The following is a 20,090-nucleotide window of genomic DNA, read 5'->3' as shown; positions in this document are numbered from 1 at the left end:
CAATGCTCTTGGTTAAATCAAACATACGGGTAACTTTTATACGTGGTTAAATATTAACTGCTAGCTGACGCTAACCTAGCATGCCTAATCAATAGCCTGATTTAATAACAGAATATTGAAATCCTAGTTGATTAGTTAGGTTCTTGACTGAAAAATGTTCAATATTAATTTGAGAGCAGAGATTTTTGTTTTGTTTTGCAGAGATACTGTAGTCTCACAAATACACTTCATCTCCACATGGATTTCACCTCTCTCACCAAAAAATATTTGCTCTTGCAACTGTAATCTTTTACTATAATTTTATTACAGGTGAAAATTACACCAGTAGATTTTTTGCCCTTGGCCAAATGGGCCAAAGAGCGAAAAAAAGTTAACATTGGACACTGGTAATATTATTAATCTACAAATTATGTTCTTAATCTGGCAACATGGGCCTTGGAGGCTCACAGGGATATTGATATCCACAGTATTCCACCAATTATGCATTTTTCAACTCAGTACTTATTGTAATTCCCCCCTTTTGTTGTTGTTGCATAAATGCACTGTAATTTAAGCTGTAAAACTGCAAAGTTATCTCGGCCTCATGGTAAAATGTGTCGAATTGAAGGAAATTAGCTTGAAAACAGATTTGTTCTCTCGATGCCAAGGGATGGGCCTTCCCAGGCCAGAGACTTGGTTTGTCTAGCCCTGCACTGCCAAAGTCATAGTAAAACTCCTTGTATGCTATTTTTATTTAACTCGAGTTGTGTTCTGATTATGAAGAGGTCCCCTATTCATTTGCTATCACAAAAGGGGTTCCTGGGGGTCCCAAACCGCAAAAGGTTTGAGAACCCTCTGCTCTACTGTACAAGCAGATGCCACTGGTCAAATGCTCTAAGTGGGAGCTAAACCCCAGCCCTCCAGGTGGCGATATAAGCTTTATCCTGATTTCAGCTAACCCATTTCCTAACGAGGCAGAAGCTTCCTGCTTCTGGTTGTAAACAGAAAGGAGTTGCAGCTGGCTGTGGTGGTCCACACTGCACAGACCGGTGATCCAAACTTTTACAGTAGCTGTATGTATTTACAATACAATATATGATAGAATCTCTGAGACTTGAAAAGAGGGACAGATGAAAGTGGAACAGATCTATAAATTGGAGTAGCAGAGTTTGGTGGTGTGTACAGCGTGTGCTTGTGTGTATGTATAGGCAGCAGCATGGCCAGTGGACAGCTGTACAGAGGGAGCGTTAATGTGTGTGTGTGTGTGTGTGTACAGGCGGCAGCATGGCCAGTGGACAGCTGTCTAGAGAAGAGGCGTTGGCGTGTGTGGGGTGCAGACATGCGTGTCACATATTGCTCTATGCAGACACAGAAGCTCAGCTGTTCGAAGAAATCCCCATCAGACACATCATATTGGTGAGAGAGCAGGGTGTGTGCGTGCACGTGTTAGTGATCTCCACACTCAGAACCAAATCTCCTGGGCACACTGGTCGGTGGCCAGCTGTCATGAGAGACTAGTGTTAGTTACTGCATTTATCTCTCTCCACAGATGCAGATGCGTTTCGATGGTCTGTTGGGTTTCCCTGGCGGGTGAGTGATGTCATACAGAGAATATTACTCTAGACTAGTGGAAGGGATAGATTGGGATTCAGAATACTGTATATGTGCTCTGACATCTGACCTTTGACCTCAGTCTCGTTGACCCGTCAGAAGAATCCCTAGAGGAGGGCCTGAGCAGGGAACTGTGGGAGGAGCTGGGCTTCTCACTGTCAGTCACCTTGGAGGATCATGTGTCTTCCTGCCACAACCCTTCCTCTCACCTCATTACTCACTTCTATGCCCGGAGAATGGAAGAGAAAGAGATCAGGGAGGTCGAAAGGGCAGCTGCTAGCACAGCAACAGACCATGGCCATGAGGTAACATTTGTGTGTACAGTATATGTTCATTTGACTTTCCGGCATTCCTCGCATCCTATCTCCCCGCTACCTTCTCAATCCCTCCTCCTCTCTTCCAGGTGATGGGGATGGTCCGAGTTCCTCTCTACACACTAAAGGGAGGAGAAGGAGGGCTTCCCTCATTCTTGTCCCACTCCTTTATTGGGAACTCTCGCTCTCAGCTGGAGGACGCTCTAGTGCGCTTCGGCCTGGTGACACCCGAGGAGCTACAGACAGCACTCACACACGCAGAGCAGAGGAGAAAACAACCTTGAGGAGGGGCAGCTTAATCACACACACAATGTAAGAAATTACATTCAATATGACTTTTTCCTGTTAGTATGTTACACACAGTTCTGTATTATACAATTGTATAACTTACTCTATATACAGTTGAAGTCGGATGTTTACATACACCTTAGCCAAATACATTTAAACTCAGTTTTTCACAATTCCTGACATTTAATCCTAGTAAAAATTCCCTGTCTTAGGTCAGTTAGGATCACCACTTTATTTTAAGAATGCGAAATGTCAGAATAATAGAGAGAATTATTTATTTCAGCTTTTATTTCTTTCATCACATTCTCAGTGGGTCAGACGTTTACATACACTCAATTAGTATTTGGTAGCATTGCCTTTAAATAGTTTAACTTGGGTAAAATGTTTTGGGTAGCCTTCCACAAGCTTCCCACAATAAATTGGGTGTATTTTGGCCCATTCCTCCTGACAGAGCTAGTGTAGCTGGGTCAGGTTTGTAGGCCTCCTTGCTCGCACACACTATTTCAGTTCTGCACCACACATTTTCCATGGGATTGAGATCAGGGCTTTGTGATGGCCACTCCAATACCTTGACTTTGTTGTCCTTAAGCCATTTTGCCACAACTTTGGAGGTATGCTTGGGGTCATTGTGCATTTGGAAGACCCATTTGTGACCAAGCTTTAATTTCCTGACTGATGCCTTGAGATGTGTCTCTTCAATATATCTACATAATTTTCCTACCTCATGATGCCATCTATTTTGTGAAGTGCACCAGTCCTTCCTGCAGCAAAGCACCCCCACAGCATGATGCTGCCACCCCGTGCTTCACGGTTAGGATGGTGTTCTTCGGCTTGCAAGCCTCTCTCTTTTTTATGGTGGTTCTGGAGCAGTGGCTTCTTCCTTGCTGAAGCCTTTCAGGTTATGTTGATATAGGGCTTGTTTTACTGTGGATATAGATACTTTTGTACCTGTACCAAAGTACGTTCATCTCGCTCAGGACGGCTGCGTGGTCCCATGGTGTTTATACTTGCATACTATTGTTTGTACAGATGAACGTGGTACCTTCAGGCGTTTGGAAATTGCTTCCAAGAAAAAACCAGACTTGTGGAGGTCTACAATTTTTTTTCTGAGGTCTTGGCTGATTTATTTTTATTTTCCCATTATGTCAAGCAAAGAGGTACTGAATTTGAAGGTAGGCCTTGAAATACATCCACAGGTACACCTCCAATTGACTTAAATGATGGCAATTATTCTATCAGAAGCTTCTAAAGCCAAGCTGTTTAAAGGCAGTCAACTTTAGTGTATGTAAACTTCTGACCCACTGGAATTGATACAGTGAATTATATGTGAAATTATCTGTCTGTAAACAATTGTTCGAAAAATTCCTTGTCATGCACAAAGTAGATGTCCTAACCAACTTGCCAAAACTATAGTTTGTTAACAAGACATTTGTGGAGTGGTTGAAAAATGAGTTTATGACTCCAACCTAAGTGTATGTAAACCTCTGACTTCAATCTGTAGCCTCACTGTTAAATAATGTAATGTACACAATTAGCCACTAGATGGGAGACAGAACAAGGTAACTCCTGGGCCTGGTTTCCCAAAAGCATTTTAAGACTAGTAAATTCATCGTTAGAACCTTCATAGGAGCATTGTTAAATCTCCGAGCTGTTTCCCCAAATCCATAGTTATTTACATTGCACTTCTAAACACTCGTAATTTAACGCCAGCCTAAGACCACTCGTAGAACAGCTAAGTGGGTCATTAGAGGTTGTTTGCCCTTCCGTGTCCCTTTATACAAAAGATCTTGGCTAAACATAAAATCACATGGTTTATCCACATCTGTGACTGCCGATAACTTCAGAAAAAAGTTGACTTCAAATGAAGTTGCCAATGTCTTTGCAATTGATACAAACAAGCAATGTACAGAGTATACCAAACATTAGGAACACCTTCCAAATATTGAGTTGCCCTCAGAACAGCTTCAAATTGTAAGGGGGAAGGACTCTACAAGGTGTCTAAAGTGTTCCAGAGGGAGGCTGGCCCATGTTGACTCCAATGCTCCCCACAGTTCTGTCAAGTTGATTGGATGTCCTTTAGGTGGTGGGACCATTCTTGATACACACAGAAAATTGTTGAGCATTAAAAACCCAGCAACATTGCAGTTCTTGACACAAACCGGTGCACCTTGCACCTACTACCATACCCCGTTCAAAGGCACTTCAATCTTTTGTCTTGCCCTTTCAACCTTTGAATGGCACACATACAGTGACTTGCGAAAGTATTCACCCCCCTTGGCATTTTTCCTATTTTTGGGGGATTTGTATCATTTGATTTACACAACATGCCTACCACTTTGAAGATGCAAAATATTTTTTGTGAAACAAACAAATAACACACACACACAAAAAAAAAAAACTTGAGCGTGCATAAATATCCCCCCCCAAAGTTAATACTTTGGGGAGACACCTTTTGCAGCCATTACAGCTGCAAGTGTCTTGGGTGTGTCTCTATAAGCCTGGCACATCTAGCCAGTGGGATTTTTGCCCATTCTTCAAGGCAAACTGCTCCAGCTCCTTCAAGTTGGATGGGTTCCGCTGGTGTACAGCAATCTTTAAGTCATACCACAGATTCTCAATTGGATTGAGGTATGGGATTTGACTAAGCCATTCCAAGACATTTAAATGTTTCCCCTTAAACCAGTCGACTGTTGCTTTAGCAGTATCCTTAGGGTCATTGACCTGCTGGAAGGTGAACCTCCGACCCAGTCTCAAATCTCTGGAAGACTGAAACAGGTTTCCCTCAAGAATTTCCCTGTATATAGCACCATCCTTCAATTCTGACCAGTTTCCCTGTCCCTGCCGATGGAAAAACATCACCACTGCATGACACTGCCACCACCATACTTCACTGTGGGGATGGTGCTCTCGGGGTTTTCGCCAGACATAGCGTTTTCCTTGATGGCCAAAAAGCTACATTTTAGTCACATCTGACCAACGTTTGGGGAGTCTCACATGCCTTTTGGCGAAAACCAAATGTGTTTGCTTATTTTTTTTTCTTTAAGCAATGGCTTTTTTCTGGCCTCTCTTCCGTAAAGCCCAGCTCTGTGGAGTGTATGGCTTAAAGTGGTCCTATGGACAGATACTCCAATCTCCGCTGTGGAGCTTTGCAGCTCCTTCAGGGTTATCTTTGGTCTCTTTGTTGCCTCTCTGATTAATGCCCTCCTTGCCTGGTCCATAAGTTTTGGTGGGCGGCCCTCTCTTGGCAGGCTTGTTGTGGTGCCATATTCTTTCCATTTTTTAATAATGGATTTAATGGTTCTCCGTGGGATGTTCAAAGTTTCTGATATTTTTTTATAACCCAACCTTGATCTGCACTTCTCCGCAACTTTGTCCTTGACCTGTTTGGAGAGCTCCTTAGTCTTAATGGTGCCGCTTGCTTAGTGGTGTTGCAGACTCTGGGGCCTTTCAGAACAGGTGTATAGTATATATACCTAGATCATGTGACACTTAGATTGCACACAGGTGGACTTTATTTAACTAATTATGTGACTTCTGAAGGTAAATGGTTGCACCAGATCTTATTTAGGGGCTTCATAGCAAAGGGGGTGAATACACATGCACGCACCACTTTTCCATTTTTTTTTTTTTTTTCACTTCACCAATTTGGACTATTTTGTGTTTACATGAAATCCAAATTAAAATCCATTTAAATTACAGGTTGTAACGCAACAAAATAGGGGAAACACCAAGGGGGATATATACTTTTGCAAGGCACTGTAAACAATGTCTCAAGGCCAAAAAAATCCTTTAACCTGTCTCCTCCCCTTCACCTACACTGGTTGAAGTGTATTTAAAGCACACCTGCTCTTTCCATGACACAAGACTGACCATAGCTTTCACCTGGTCAGTCTTGTCATGGAAAGAGCAGGTGTGCTTTATGTTTTGTACACTGTATAAGAAGATGCTTCAAATGAATACCAGGATGACTGCGTTCAAATATAAATACAGGCTATAGGTCTATTTCAATCATATTGAAATACATTTCATGTTCAATCAATGGAGTTCTATTTTGCTACTTGTAGGTTAATGTCTGTAATTTGTCTCAATATAGTTCATGATGTGTAGCCTAATATGCGCAATGATTTGCCAAATTTTGATTTAGTGCAATATAGAGTAAGCTTTAGAATTAGCCACCTCAATATTTGCAGCCATAGGTGATCTTTTTAGGTGCTGATCCATTGTCGGTATTGAGGAATAATTCTAATAAAGGTAAGATTTGAATGGAGAAAGCTGATCCAAGAGCAGCATTGCCTTTCTTTCGATCCTATCAGTATCCAGACATGCCTGAGCGAACGTTGTAGGAAAGATGCATCGTTGGCCAGTGGCCTACGACACTGCATCTCAGTGCAAGAGGCATCACTGCAGTCCCTGGTTTGAATCCAGGCTGCATCACATCCGGCCGTGATTGGGAGTCCCTAAGGGCACAATTGGCACATCGTCGTCCGGGTTTGGCCGGGGTAGGCCGTCATTGTAAATAAGAATGTTCTAAATAACTGACTTGCCAAGTTAAAAAGGTTAAATCAATTTAAAAAATAAACCTAACCTAACTTCAATCACTATCGGGAGACCGGGCCTTTGTCAAGAAAGGCAGAGAAAAGTGCTGTTTGGTATTAACACGGTGCACTAGAGCCAGCAGTGGAGGAGTACTGAGCAAAGGTTTACATTCAATTCCTCCACACTTTGAAAGACAACAGCAGTGAGTCTCAATACTCTGAAATGCTGCAGATCTGCAACACTGCCATTGTGCACAGCAACAGTGGAGAGATCCTTCTCCAAGCTGAATTTGACTACGTCTCATCTTGGTGGTCAATACGGAGAGTCGTAAAGCAAGGGCGAGGGGCTGGGATCGCTTGTGTGTGTTAGCGCTTGAATGAAAACCAAAAAAGACAATTGTACAATTTAGTGGTTTTATTAGTCAAACTCTGCAGCCAAATCAGCATCTGTGGAATATCCACTGATGTTTGTAGTGTGTAAAAAACAAAAACAAATGTGCCCTCATACTGTAAGTCAGTGCAGCCATTGGTGGGTCCTAGAGCTCATCATGTTCATAGATATTGTATTCCTTCACTGTTATCAATCCATCTCTATCGTGGTCACTCTTCTGGAACACATCATTCACCATTCTCTCATAGAAGGAGTCTTCACGAGGTTTACTACCATCTCTCTCATACTCCACCTTGAAGTAGAATGTCATCTACAAAACAACAAACAAAACATGGGTTAGTCCTCGTCTGAACAATGGACAATTTAATTGAAGACATGATGCATGATCACCCCAGACTAACATTGTCCATAAGGCCCTCTTCAGTTTCTTTGCTCAGACTTGTGAATATAGATGAACTAGCATACCTCATCCCTAGTGAGAACCTTGTCGTCATCCAGGTCTATATCTCTGAAGGACTCCAGGCTGCGTGGCCCTTTAGACACAGAGTAGAGCTCCACATCGAAGATCAATGTAGCATTGGGTGGGACAGGACCTAGTAAACCAGACTAATTGTTAGTTTTATTTCTTATTCTTTATTTTTACTGCATTGTTGGTTAGGGCTTGTAAGTAAGCAGTTCACTGTAAGGTCTACATTGTTGTATTCGGAGCATGTGACAAACAAAATTGGATTTCATTTTAAATACATTACAGCAATATTCTCCCCAAAGTGAAAACAAAATAGTGACATCCAAACACAATGGCAACACTCTTTGAACTGACTCACACAGAAACACAACTGCAAACATTTAACACTGTAATGACAATGTTTTCAGACGGAATAACTTCATTTCCAATTCGACATTTCTAGTTTATTCGCTATAGTAATGAATTCATTTCTTTCTCCTTTCCAGCAGTCATAAATGTTAATATAATAGTTCATGCCATTGCCATACAAAGAAACATGCTAAATACTTTAACACACGGCATGCATTCATGGTAGCTACTCCCTCTACAAGGACAATTATACAATAAAGAGTGGACCAGTTGTAATCCTAATCCCATCCCAAGCCACCACTGTTCAAGACTTGAAACATGCATGCAAAGCTGCTGTTTGAGTATCAGCTGTATGCTGTGAATGCACCATATGCCCAACATGCTTACATGCCAAGAGGAAGCAGTGCGGTGTACACTGTCAGGGGAGGAAATCCTTCAAAGAAACTGCTGTGGAAATAACACACGATAAGCAAAAATGAAGAAATAGGTGTTAGTTCAAGAAGATTGAATGACTGTCCCTTGAAATTGTATTAAAGTTGTGAATTGTTTATGTAAAATGTTGGCTTTAATATGATATAGTATTACATTTCTTATCACATGGATTTGTGTGGTTTCATGTATGTATATATATGTATTTGTGTGGTTTCATGTATGTATATATATATGTATTTGTGTGGTTTCATGTATGTATATATATATGTATTTGTGTGGTTTCATGTATGTATATATATATGTATTTGTGTGGTTTCATGTATGTATATATATATATGGATTTGTGTGGTTTCATGTATGTATATATATGGATTTGTGTGGTTTCATGTATGTATATATATATATATGTATTTGTGTGGTTTCATGTATGTGTGTATATATATATAAATATATATGTATTTGTGTGGTTTCATGTATGTATGTATATACAGTGGGGAGGACAAGTATTTGATAACCTGCAAAATCGGCAATGTTTCCTACTTAAAGCATTTAGAGGTCTGTCATTTTTTATCATATCATCATATCATATTATATCATAACACATCATTTTTTATCATAGGTACACTCTCACAACTGTGAGAGATGGAATTTAAAACAAAAATCCAGAAAATCACATTGTATGATTTTTAAGTAATTAATTAGCATTTTATTGCATGACATAAGTATTTGATACATCAGAAAAGCAGAACTTAATATTTGGTACAGAAACCTTTGTTTGCAATTACAGAGATCATACGTTTCCTGTAGTTCTTAACCAGGTTTGCACACACTGCAGCAAGGATTTTGGCCCACTCCTCCATACAGACCTTCTCCAGATCCTTCAGGTTTCAGGGCTGTCGCTTGGCAATACGGACTTTCAGCTCCCTCCAAAGATTTTCTATTGGGTTCAGGTCTGGAGACTGGCTAGGCCACTCCAGGACCTTGAGATGCTTCTTACAGAGCCACTCCTTACTTGCCCTGGCTGTGTGTTTGGGTCGTTGTCATGCTGGAAGACACAGCCAGGACCCATCTTCAATGCTCTTACTGAGGGAAGGAGGTTGTTGGCCAAGATCTCGCGATACATGGCCCCATCCATCCTCCCCCTCAATGCCGTGCAGTCGTCCTGTCCCCTTTGCAGAAAAGCATCCCCAAAGAATGATGTTTCCACCTCCATGCTTCACGGTTGGGATGGTGTTCTTGGGGGTTGTACTCATCCCTCTTCTTCCTCCAAACACGGCGAGTAGAGTTTAGACCAAAAAGCTATTTTTGTTTCATCAGACCACATTACCTTCTCCCATTCCTCCCCTGGATCATCCAGATGGTCATTGGCAAACTTCAGACGGGCCTGGACATGCGCTGGCTTGAGCAGGGGGACCTTGCGTGCTCTGCAGGATTTTAATCCATGACGGCGTAGTGTGTTACTAATGGTTTTCTTTGAGACTGTGGACAGCTCTCTTCACGTCACTGACCAGGTCCTGCCAAGTAGTTCTGGGCTGATCCCTCACCTTCCTCATGATCATTGATGCCCCACGAGGTGAGATCTTGCATGGACCAAGGGTGATTGACCGTCATCTTGAACTTCTTCCATTTTCTAATAATTGCGCCAACAGTTGTAGCCTTCTCACCAAGCTGCTTGCCTATTGTCCTGTAGCCCAGCCTTGTGCAGGTCTACAATTGTATCCCTGATGTCCTTACACAGCTCTCTGGTCTTGGCCATTGTGGAGAGGTTTGATTGTGTGGACAGGTGTCTTTTATACAGGTAACAAGTTCAAACAGGTGCAGTTAATACAGGTGGAGAACAGGAGGGCTTCTTAAAGAAAAACTAACACGTCTGTGGGAGCCAGAATTCTTACTGGTTGGTAGGTGATCAAATACTTACTCAAATTAATTACTTAAAAATCATACAATGTGATTTTCTGGATTGTTGTTTTAGATTCCGTCTCTCACAGTTGAAGTGTACCTATGATAAAAAATTACAGACCTCTACATGCTTTGTAAGTAGGGAAAACCTGCAAAATGGCCAGTGTATCAAATACTTGTTCACCCCACTGTATATATGCATTTGTGTGGTTTCATATATATACCTGTGTGTGTGTGTGTGTATATATATATATATATATATATATATATATATATACACATACAGATATACATACATACAGGGAGGTGTGCCCCTTTCTGTCCAAGGAGGTCATTTTTGGACCATATTTTTGTCCATGAAGGCCACAGGACTGCTTTCGGCTCAAGAGGCAAAGGTTCTGTATGGCCTCTTTAAGCATCACATTAATGGCTCAATTATTGCACATATGATTATTCTACCCCCCATCTTACCTTTTCCCTTTTCTCCAAAGGCTAGCTCAGGTGGAACAGTGACTTTGCGTTTCTCCCCAGCACACATGTCATTCAATGCCATGTCCAGGCCCTTGATGATTTGTCCGACTCCCAACACAAACCACTGAGGATGTCCAGCTTTGTCTGAGCGGCTGAAACACAAAAATGAAAATGGATAGATGCATTAGGTGCACTCAACTCATGGTACAGTATGTCTACATAGCACAGTATTATTGAGTGTGTCACTGTCTTACCATGGTATTGTCCTGAAATAATAGGCACATTCATTAACTTTTAATGAGCCATGAGCTTATCTGCTTAATTTGAGAGGTTCACGTGTCAGGGCCATCCCTCAGCTATACCAAAGTGGATGGGTTGTCTTTTTGTCTAAAAATCCAGGATTGTGGCTTTACACTGTCACTGGATATCGGTCTACAAGCTTTTGATAGAATAATTATGCATTTACCAGCTCATGTCTGTTTTCATTGATGGATCTGGTCAGTAGAAAAGTATTACAAATTGTTTTATCAAATAGTTTACGACCAAAATCGAGCCTTTCCTGGCTCCCTCATTATAAAACTCACATGGTGTGCAAATCCATTTATTTTAAACAAAAGTATTACATTGTTGATGCCATTTTATATGTAAATCTGGGACACTTACCTACAGTAGAACTGAGAACCGTCTTTAGCAAGGTACCCATCGTAGTGTGCATTCATTAGGTCTCCCTTTTTGCTCTTTTTTGAGCAGTCCTCTGGCGTGAATAACACCTCTATCTTCACATCATCGATTGACGCAACTGCAACTGTAACATCAACAATGACATTATAAATCTGTAGACATAAAAATAAGTTAAGCACAAGAGATTTCGGCAGCATCATCATCATCATGTCAACAAACTGTATGCGTGGCACCAAAGTTTCGCTAGGAGCGCAAAAAACGTCACTTCTGGTATGCAAGTGACGACCTTCTTCTTCTATGGTATAATGGCGGTCCGTAAAGAAACGTTTACGTGCATGCCGCCACCTACTGTTTTGGAGTGTACGGTCAATCATGGTTTGCCTAATGGAGCCCCACAGTTGTGTCATAATATCCATAAAACCTAGCGGTCAAACAGAGAAATGGTTCCAGTCGTTTTTCCACCATTCATTTTTCCCATAGGTGATTTTAGAAAAACTTTAAAAAATGACTGTATTTCGTGTAAATCTCTCTCGGATATGGTAACTTGTATCAATATATTGGTCTCTATTTACTCTTAGTTTCAAAAATGCTAATTACCTTCAAAGTAGACATCATGAAAAACTACAAATCCCTGCAAGCTCCTGCACTTCTTCTTTAATTGACACCTTTGCTAACAGGTATTGTGTCAATTTAAAACTTGCACAAGACAGTACACTGAATTGTCCATTTAAAGAAGTGTAGCCATTTTATCCATTTAGCTAACACGAGATAGTTAATCCAGAGATTCTTACCTTTGCCTCGATTCAGCTGTCTTATCCAGATCATCATGGCATTTGTAGATCTTTATGATAGTTACATTAGCAGATAATTAGCGTCTAATTTTTTTTTTGGGGGGGGGGGGGTAAATACAGGCAAATATTTTGAAAAAGTCACCTTGTCCTAGAGAGATTTACATGGTCATCAAAACATCATGCCACAGTAAGACTACATGATACAGACCTTATTTTTAAATCCCCTATGGAAAAAATGAATGTTGGGAAAACGATTGGAACCATTTCCCTGTATGACCGCTAGGTTTTATGGGTATTTTGACTCATACTGTGGTACTCTATTCTGTAATACTAAACAAATAAATCCCTATTAACTACCCTCCCCTATCCCCAAAACCCTCCCAACCTCTTCAAATGTCCCCTCTATCATGCTGAGACATTCCATCCTTAGGATTATTCAACATTTCAAAAATCATGTTGACAGTAACATCTGTTACCCCTAATAACTCTCTTATCATAGCCACAAACATCTTTAACCTGGCATTTATGCTTTCCACAATCCGAGTCCTGTTGATAACCTTTCCAATGAAGTAAATGTGTTTTACTATAAAGTGTCCTTTGACGCAGCACATTTATGGGAGCAAGATTTCTGAACAGGTCTCGAAACCATGTCAGGACTAGTAGAAGCACCAGTTCTGACAGTAGGTCCACTTACTACAGGAGCAGCCATGGTAGCTCCATCAGTCCACCTAATAGTTCTACCACTCTGTCTTACAGCCTCTGCACATGAGACAACATGAGTGATTCTATATCTCTAGGCCTGCCTAGCCTCTCTCTGCCCTTACAAAAATGAATTTGTTGTTTCAAACTTCCCGCAAGTTTGTGGCAAATTTTCTACAAACTACATCGTGTGCCACAAAATGTTGCCAGAAGTGGTACATTTGCAGCAAACCTTTGGCAACAATATGTATTGCTACTAGTGGCAAAGAGTTTACCAGAAGTTGTTTCTGGTGAACACACAAGTTCCAAGACCAGTAACAGTTGACTACCAGTCAAGGGGAGAAGAAAAATCAGTTGAAAATCTACCTAGCTCCAAAGTTGTCCGGTGAGTGTCTAACTTATTGATTTAAGGTCCTAATAAACTTTAAATTGTGTTGGCTAATTGATGCCTGGTTAGAAATGTAATGTTTTATGGGATAGAGTGAAACGCATGTTGTTGCTGTATCAGTTTCAACCAACCTGTCAGTGCCACTGACTGGCTAGCTGGCTCACTTTAGCGATCATATTTTTGCATATTTAATTGTACAGCTAGCTATCAAACTAATGATTTCCTGGATATTTTAAACACATATTTGTTGTTGACGACATTGCTGTCTTTTAATACCAAAATGCATGTCAATATGCTACCTTAGCTGTTCAGTAAATTATCATGTTAGTAAGCACAACAACTAAGGTACCAACAGAGACGGACGGTCCTGACCTCCCTGGGGTCCTAAGCAAAATTCTGCTAAGCCATGTAAACCATTTGCCAATTCCACTCAGTCACACCTGAGACTCCAGTGCTCACATTACAATCCTCACTCCTTTAAAATGTTTTTCTCCATCTGTCGGTTTAAGAATAAGTCGACCTATACAGAACAGAATGAGGTATAAGCAAACCATATTTATTGAATTAAATATGTCCTATAGAATCTTAAGATAAGTGAATATTAACATAAATAAGAAATTGTAGAAAATATCAAATGTAGAAAATAATCAAATGTAACACTGAGCTTTGGCTCTGCTGCCTGGTAATTAGTCCAGTCCTCACAATATTATACAATTAGCTGTGTCTATACAATGTAAACATAAGCCAATAAGCCCATAAGCCTAATAGTAAAATAAAACCTATACAGCTGTGTGACAACAGCCTGGGCATGTTCAGCATCAGCATGGGCACCAGTCAATCTGGACTGTCTGGAAGGAATTGAGAAAGTATGTCACATAGTTAGTTAAGCAGTCATTTACACAAATTCACTTTTGCCATAGAATCTTAAATGTTACTAAGTGTGCAAACATTTGAATGTTGAATTAAAATCTTACCATCAAAACATTCCCTTTCTGCACATTCTTGAGGCAAAATCATCAATGATGTCATCATAGGACATGTGTTTCCCTAAGTCATGATTTATGCTCATGACGGCCGGACCACTCAAATGTTCCTGTGGCATGGAAGACCTCAGGTAGCTTTTGATGAACTTTCATTTTGAAAAGCTCCTCTCTGCTGATGCTACTGTTACTGGTAGGGTGACTGCAATTCTTAGGGCTATCCATCGGTTAGGATAGAGTTCCTCCAGGTTTTTCTCACAGAGAAAGGAAAGCAGCTCAAAGGCAGTCATCTTATCTGATGGCAGATCAGGTCAATTCAGAATCTCATGTGCCAGATCCATTCCACTGATGTCACAGTCATCTCTGAAGGTTAGAGTATTTTCAGCTTCCATGCAGTAGTAAGCCTTTAAAGATTCACTGGACATCTGAGAAGTTCAGCAGTACTTCATATTTGGTTTTCACCTGGTTGAGTGTTTCAAATCTCTCATCCATGGATGTCACAGCAGAGTCGACCACAATGTTGAAGCAGTTGACGTCAAGGTTTTCCAGTGCATCAGTCACTGGTTCATCAGGAGCCTCATTGCTGAAATGCCTCTTGCTGTTTCTCAGTCTCTTTTTTTTCAGAACAGCCTCCACATTAATTTCTTCACAAATGCTTTTGGCTGTTGTCTGGGCCTCAGAGTATCCAGTTTCCCGGTATGTGGTGAGGGGGGCCTTTGCATTTGAGATTACATTCACTGCGATACCCAACTGCATTGAGGCGGATTGGAGGAGCTGGTTCACCTTGTTTGTCATTGTCAGTATCTCACACCATATGACATCAAGAAGTGGTTGGACCCAACTTCCTCTGCAAGTGCTTTCGCCTCCACTTTCGCCACAGAATTGTTGATTGCCTGTCTGGCTTCCAGTAATGCCTCCCGAACCTCAGAAGCCTGATAACTGATTGCATGAACACTTTGGAGCCTACTCTCCCATCTTGTGTCACTCCATGACTTCACGGTTATGTTCACATCTTTGTGCGCCAGCTGAAAAGTAGGTGAAGAGCTTTTGCACATGCCCAAAAAACCCAACTGTATCTTTTGAAGATTTGGCAGCATCTGCACTGACAAGGTATATAGTATGTACTCCACATGGGACGAACACAGCTCTGGGATTTTTTTGAAAGCAGTCTGGCTTGTTCTCCTTGGTGCTTGCCCTTCATGTTGGCCCCATTATCATAAGCTTGCCCTCTGCAATCTTCAAATGGAATCTTCAGCTTGTTCAACTTATCTAAGGTGACAGTGGACAGATTCAAGCCTGTTGTAACCTCAACATTCACAAAGCCGAGGAAGTGCTCCTTGATCTCGGCTTTCCCTTTACAGCCACGCTTCCCAGAATAATGGACATTTGTTCCTGGTGACTGTCAGGTGTACAGTCCAAGATAATGGAGAAGTACTTTGAGTCTCTTACTTGTGACACTATTGCTTCCAGAATCTTGTCACTCACAATCTGTATCAGCTCATTCTGTGTGTGCTTCCAAAGGTAATGAACATGTGTCTCTCCATCTTTAATTTTGCTGAGATGACTTTCCATAACGGGGTCAAATTTTGCCAGTAATTCAACCTCTTTTAGGAAGTTTCCATTATCTGGTTGGAATAGTTTGTCTGATGAACCCCTGAATGCTAGGTTTCTTTCAGCCAGAGACTGGGTGATACTTATTAAATGTGTTAGGCCATCCCGCCATCTCTTTCTTTCAGCCTCCAAAATTGTCATTTGTATCTGGTCAAGAGTCTGTCCCCGACTTAGGCACAGATCAAGTTCTCTCCACTTAAACATTTGCTGAAGCCGGCTGTACTGGGTCTGTGTTAGTACTTGCTGAAGACGGCTGTACTGGGTCTGTGTTAGTATTTGTAGAAAGCCGGCTGTACTGGGTCTGTGTTAGTACTTGCTGAAGCCGGCTGTACTGGGTCTGTGTTAGTACTGGCTGAGGCTGGATGTGGATCAACTGTGTCTCTGCTGTTCCGGATGATGATCCAGCATCTCCTCTACTGACAAACTTAAGCAGAGCACATGTAAATTATAGATAACAATACTATTATGAAGATGGAGCCGGAGCCGAAGGCAGACGTTTTATGTGCCCCCAACTGATTGTATTTCTTTGTTTTTTAATCTGCGTTGTTTGTAAGTTATTTTTTTACTCTTTTTGTGCATAATGTTGCCGCTACCGTCTCTTATTGACAAAAATAACTTCTAGACATCAGGACAGATTACTCACCACGGACTAGCAGAGTCCTTTTTCTTCTTTCATGACTCTGACGAGCCCGAGGCGGAACAGGCCCTGACCCCAGTGATCTGTGTGAAGAGGAGGCGGAGAAAGAGAGGCCGGAGAGCGAGCTGTCTTCTGAGAAGTCTGAGGTGATCGAATAAACACCCACTTCCCTCAATTCTGCTAGCCAACATGCAATCTTTGGACAATAAAATGGATGAGTTACTGGGAAGATTAAACTACCAATGGAACATTAAAAACTGTAAAATCTTATGCTTCACAGAGTCGTGGCTGAATGACGACAATATCAACATACAGCTGGCTGGTTATACGATGTGTGGCAGCGGTCTATGTATTTTTGTAAACAACAGCTGGTGCACGATATCTAAGGAAGTCTCGAGCTATTGCGTGGCTGAGATAGAGTTTCTCATGATAAGCTGCAGACCTCACTACCTACCGAGATAGTTTTCATCTATATTCTTTGTAGCTGTACATACCACCACAGTCAGAGGCTGGCACTAAGATAGCATTGAATGAACTGTATTCTGCCATAAGCAAACAAGAAAACAGTCACCCAGAGGCAGCTCTCCTAGTAAAAATTAAAGCAGGAAGCACCAGGCACCATAGTACCCTCAAAGCTCATCAATAAGCTAAGGACCCTGGGACTAAACACCTCCCTCTGCAACTGGATCGTGAATTTCCTGATGGACCGCATCCAGGTGGTAAGGCTAGGTAACAAGACATCTGCCACGCTGATCCTCAACACAGTGGCCCCTCAGTGGTGCGTGCTCAGCCCCCTCCTGTACTCCCTGTTCACTCATGACTGAACGGCCAGGCACGACTCCAACACCATCATTACATTTGCCGATGACACAACAGTGGTAGGCCTGATCACCGACAACAACGAGACAGCCTATAGGGAAGAGGTCAGAGACCTGGCCGTGTGGTGCCAGGACAACAACCTCTCCCTCAACTTGATCAAGACAAAGGAGATGATTGTGGACTACAGGGAAAAGAGGACCGAGCACGCCCCCATTCTCATCTAATGGGCTGCAGGGGAGCAGGTTGAGAGCTTCAAGTTCCTTGGTGTCCACATCACCAACAAACTAACATGACAGTCGTGATGCGGGCAAGACAAAACCTATTCCCCCTCAGGAGACTGAAAAGATTTGGCATGGGTCCTCAGATCCACAAAAGATTCTACAGCTGCACCATCGAGAGCATCCTGACTAGTTGCATCACTGCCTGGTATGGCAACTGCTCAGCCTCCGACCGCAAGGCACTACAGAGGGTAGTGCAAACGGCCCAGTACAACACTGGGGCCAAGCTTCCTTCCATCCAGGACCTCGATACCAGGATGTGTCAGAGGAAGGCCCTCATAGATTGTTCTCTCTGCTATCACACGGCAAGCGGTACCAGAGAACCAAGTCTAGGACCAAGAGGCTGCTAAACAGCTTCTATCCCCAAGCCATAATACTCCTGAACATCTAGTCAAATGGCTACCCAGACTATTCACATTGCCCCCCCCCCCCCCTCCAAATCATTGTCGCTCTCTGTTGTCATCTATGCAGAGTCACTTTAATTAACTCTACCTACCTACTAACAGGTGGCCCTGCATTTTGACTCTGTACCGGCAACCACCTGTAAATATTGTTATTTTATTTTTTACTGCTGCTCTTTAATTACTTGTTACTTTTATCTCTTATTCTTATCCGTATTTTTTGAAACTGCACTGTTGGTTAGGGGCTCGTAAGTAAGCATTTCACTGTAAGGTCTACCTGTTGTATTCGGCGCATGTGAGTAATAACATTTGATTTGATTTGATTTAAAAAACTAAATACATGTATTTTAATTAAATACATTACAAGTACATCACAAGTATTTTGTAGTTTATTGTGATGCATTGTTCTTTATGGAATTTTGTATCAGCATTTTGTCATTTTTGCCCATCCCAGAGAATAGAATTGAATGAGCAGAAATAGTGGCCAACTGTGACTATTGAAGCCCCTGGCTTTTAGTGAGGGGAAAAACACTTTTTTTGTCTTATCAAACTCCAAAATCAAGAAAATAACTGAAACATACAGCATAGCATCACTTATGTTTGGGGACTTGACACATAATTCTAAAGTCTAGTTCAGTACAGGACGGGACAGGATCAACAGTCCGCAGGAACGGGCAATAGACCTAGGCTACACGATTAGGCTAATTATTTAGTAAGCAGTTTTATAGAATGTTTACATTTCCCCTTTGCTCATCCTTCTCCCAACAGTTGCCTGCCCAGCTGATAAAGGCCCATCTAAACCTACACATAAACTATAAAGGCTATAAAAACTAATTTCACACATATGCAGAAATGTATCTTCTGCCTTTCTTAACACCCTCCAACACATACTTTGAGTCAGATTCTCCTGGATGGAGATCAATTTGGGGTTAGGGTAATGTGGGGTATCTAGCCCACCGGGTTAACTGCTCCCACCGCTATAATTCTCACAGAAACCACTTTATGCCACCCCCCAAAAACATTCAGCACATTCCCTGGCATCCACTACTCTTGCTCAACTAAAAATGTTATCTGTCTCATCTAAATTTTTAATCACTCAAACAAAACGATTCTGAGGTAAGTTGATCAAATGTTTCGTAATTTAGAAAAGTTATATATACAGTGCGTTCAGAAAGTATTCACAACCCTTGACTTTTCAATATATTGTTGTGTTACAGCTGGAATTTAAAATGTTTGTTTTTTTTAAGTAAAAAAATACAAATCTGACAGTTTAAACTAGAGATATCTGGAGTTTTTTTGCATTGGCTGCGTCTCAATCCACCGCATCCGCCTATGTTGCACTTCCACATCTGCGGTGAAAGGTGACAGAGCTAGAGCGGTGTTTGTCAGACCATGAGGCATCACGAAAATCGGTCTTCTTACAAAATTTTCTGTAGCGTCAGAACAGTTTGGCCTACGAACTATTATGACAGGTGAGACTGCTTTAGAACGCCCACAGGCCTCACAAGACTCGTCTGAAGGTCCCCGGTACCAGTTGAAAAAAATTGTGGAAGTTTATATGGAGACTGTTTAGTCACAAAAATAAGGGGTTAAATACATATATATTTATATATATTTCCAGATTTTTTGTATTTCTCTCAGATATAGGAGAGACACTTCAGAACAAACTTCCTTTTTGATTTTTTGGGGGGACTATCGGTTGTTATATGTAGTGAATCTGTTATTCAATGTGTTCGTATGGTCTTATAATATAAGACCATACGAACACATTTAATTTGTCATCAAATAATTGTTTTCCATTTTTACTGTTACTTCAAGGGGTCTTCAAATTCTAAATCAAATAGCTAAATAATCATTGGTATGACCTTCTTAAAACAATTCCATATAGCTTAGTAGAACACCCTCCAGTTTAGACAGGGCTTAGACACTTATGGGTTAAATTGAGATTGTTTTGTCACTGGCCAACACACAATACCCCATAATGTCAAAGTTTTACAAATAAATAAAAATTGTAAAGCTGAAATGTCTTGAGGTAATAAGTATTCAACTCCTTTGCTATGGGAAGCCTAAA

General features: G+C 41.3%; 2 protein-coding genes across 3 annotated transcripts; one reads left to right on the top strand and one right to left on the bottom strand.

The window, feature by feature from the left end:
- The first annotated feature begins 978 nt into the window (after positions 1-978).
- LOC139380515 (U8 snoRNA-decapping enzyme) lies at positions 979-7,143 on the top strand. Of its 2 annotated transcripts, none has more exons than XM_071123233.1 (5): positions 979-1,154; positions 1,256-1,395; positions 1,529-1,569; positions 1,673-1,895; positions 1,994-7,143. In XM_071123233.1, exons 2-5 carry the CDS (start codon positions 1,264-1,266, stop codon positions 2,186-2,188), a joined length of 591 nt encoding a protein of 196 aa, XP_070979334.1. In that variant the 5' UTR covers positions 979-1,154; positions 1,256-1,263; the 3' UTR covers positions 2,189-7,143. The 2 variants fall into 2 exon arrangements, with proteins under 2 accessions (XP_070979334.1, XP_070979335.1); XM_071123234.1 differs by having other exon boundaries at positions 979-1,052; positions 1,994-6,466.
- Positions 7,130-11,684, bottom strand: LOC139380514 (FKBP prolyl isomerase 7). Its single transcript, XM_071123232.1, has 4 exons — positions 11,398-11,684; positions 10,735-10,886; positions 7,584-7,711; positions 7,130-7,428 (listed from the first exon to the last, which is right to left on the bottom strand). Exons 1-4 carry the CDS (start codon positions 11,622-11,624, stop codon positions 7,264-7,266), a joined length of 672 nt encoding a protein of 223 aa, XP_070979333.1. The 5' UTR covers positions 11,625-11,684; the 3' UTR covers positions 7,130-7,263.
- Positions 11,685-20,090: the final 8,406 nt, after the last annotated feature.

Source organism: Oncorhynchus clarkii, chromosome 22 (genome assembly GCF_045791955.1).
Source record: "Oncorhynchus clarkii lewisi isolate Uvic-CL-2024 chromosome 22, UVic_Ocla_1.0, whole genome shotgun sequence".
NCBI lineage: Eukaryota > Metazoa > Chordata > Actinopteri > Salmoniformes > Salmonidae > Oncorhynchus > Oncorhynchus clarkii.
Note: the sequence above shows the minus strand (reverse complement) of the source record. Positions and strands in the feature narration are given on the sequence as shown.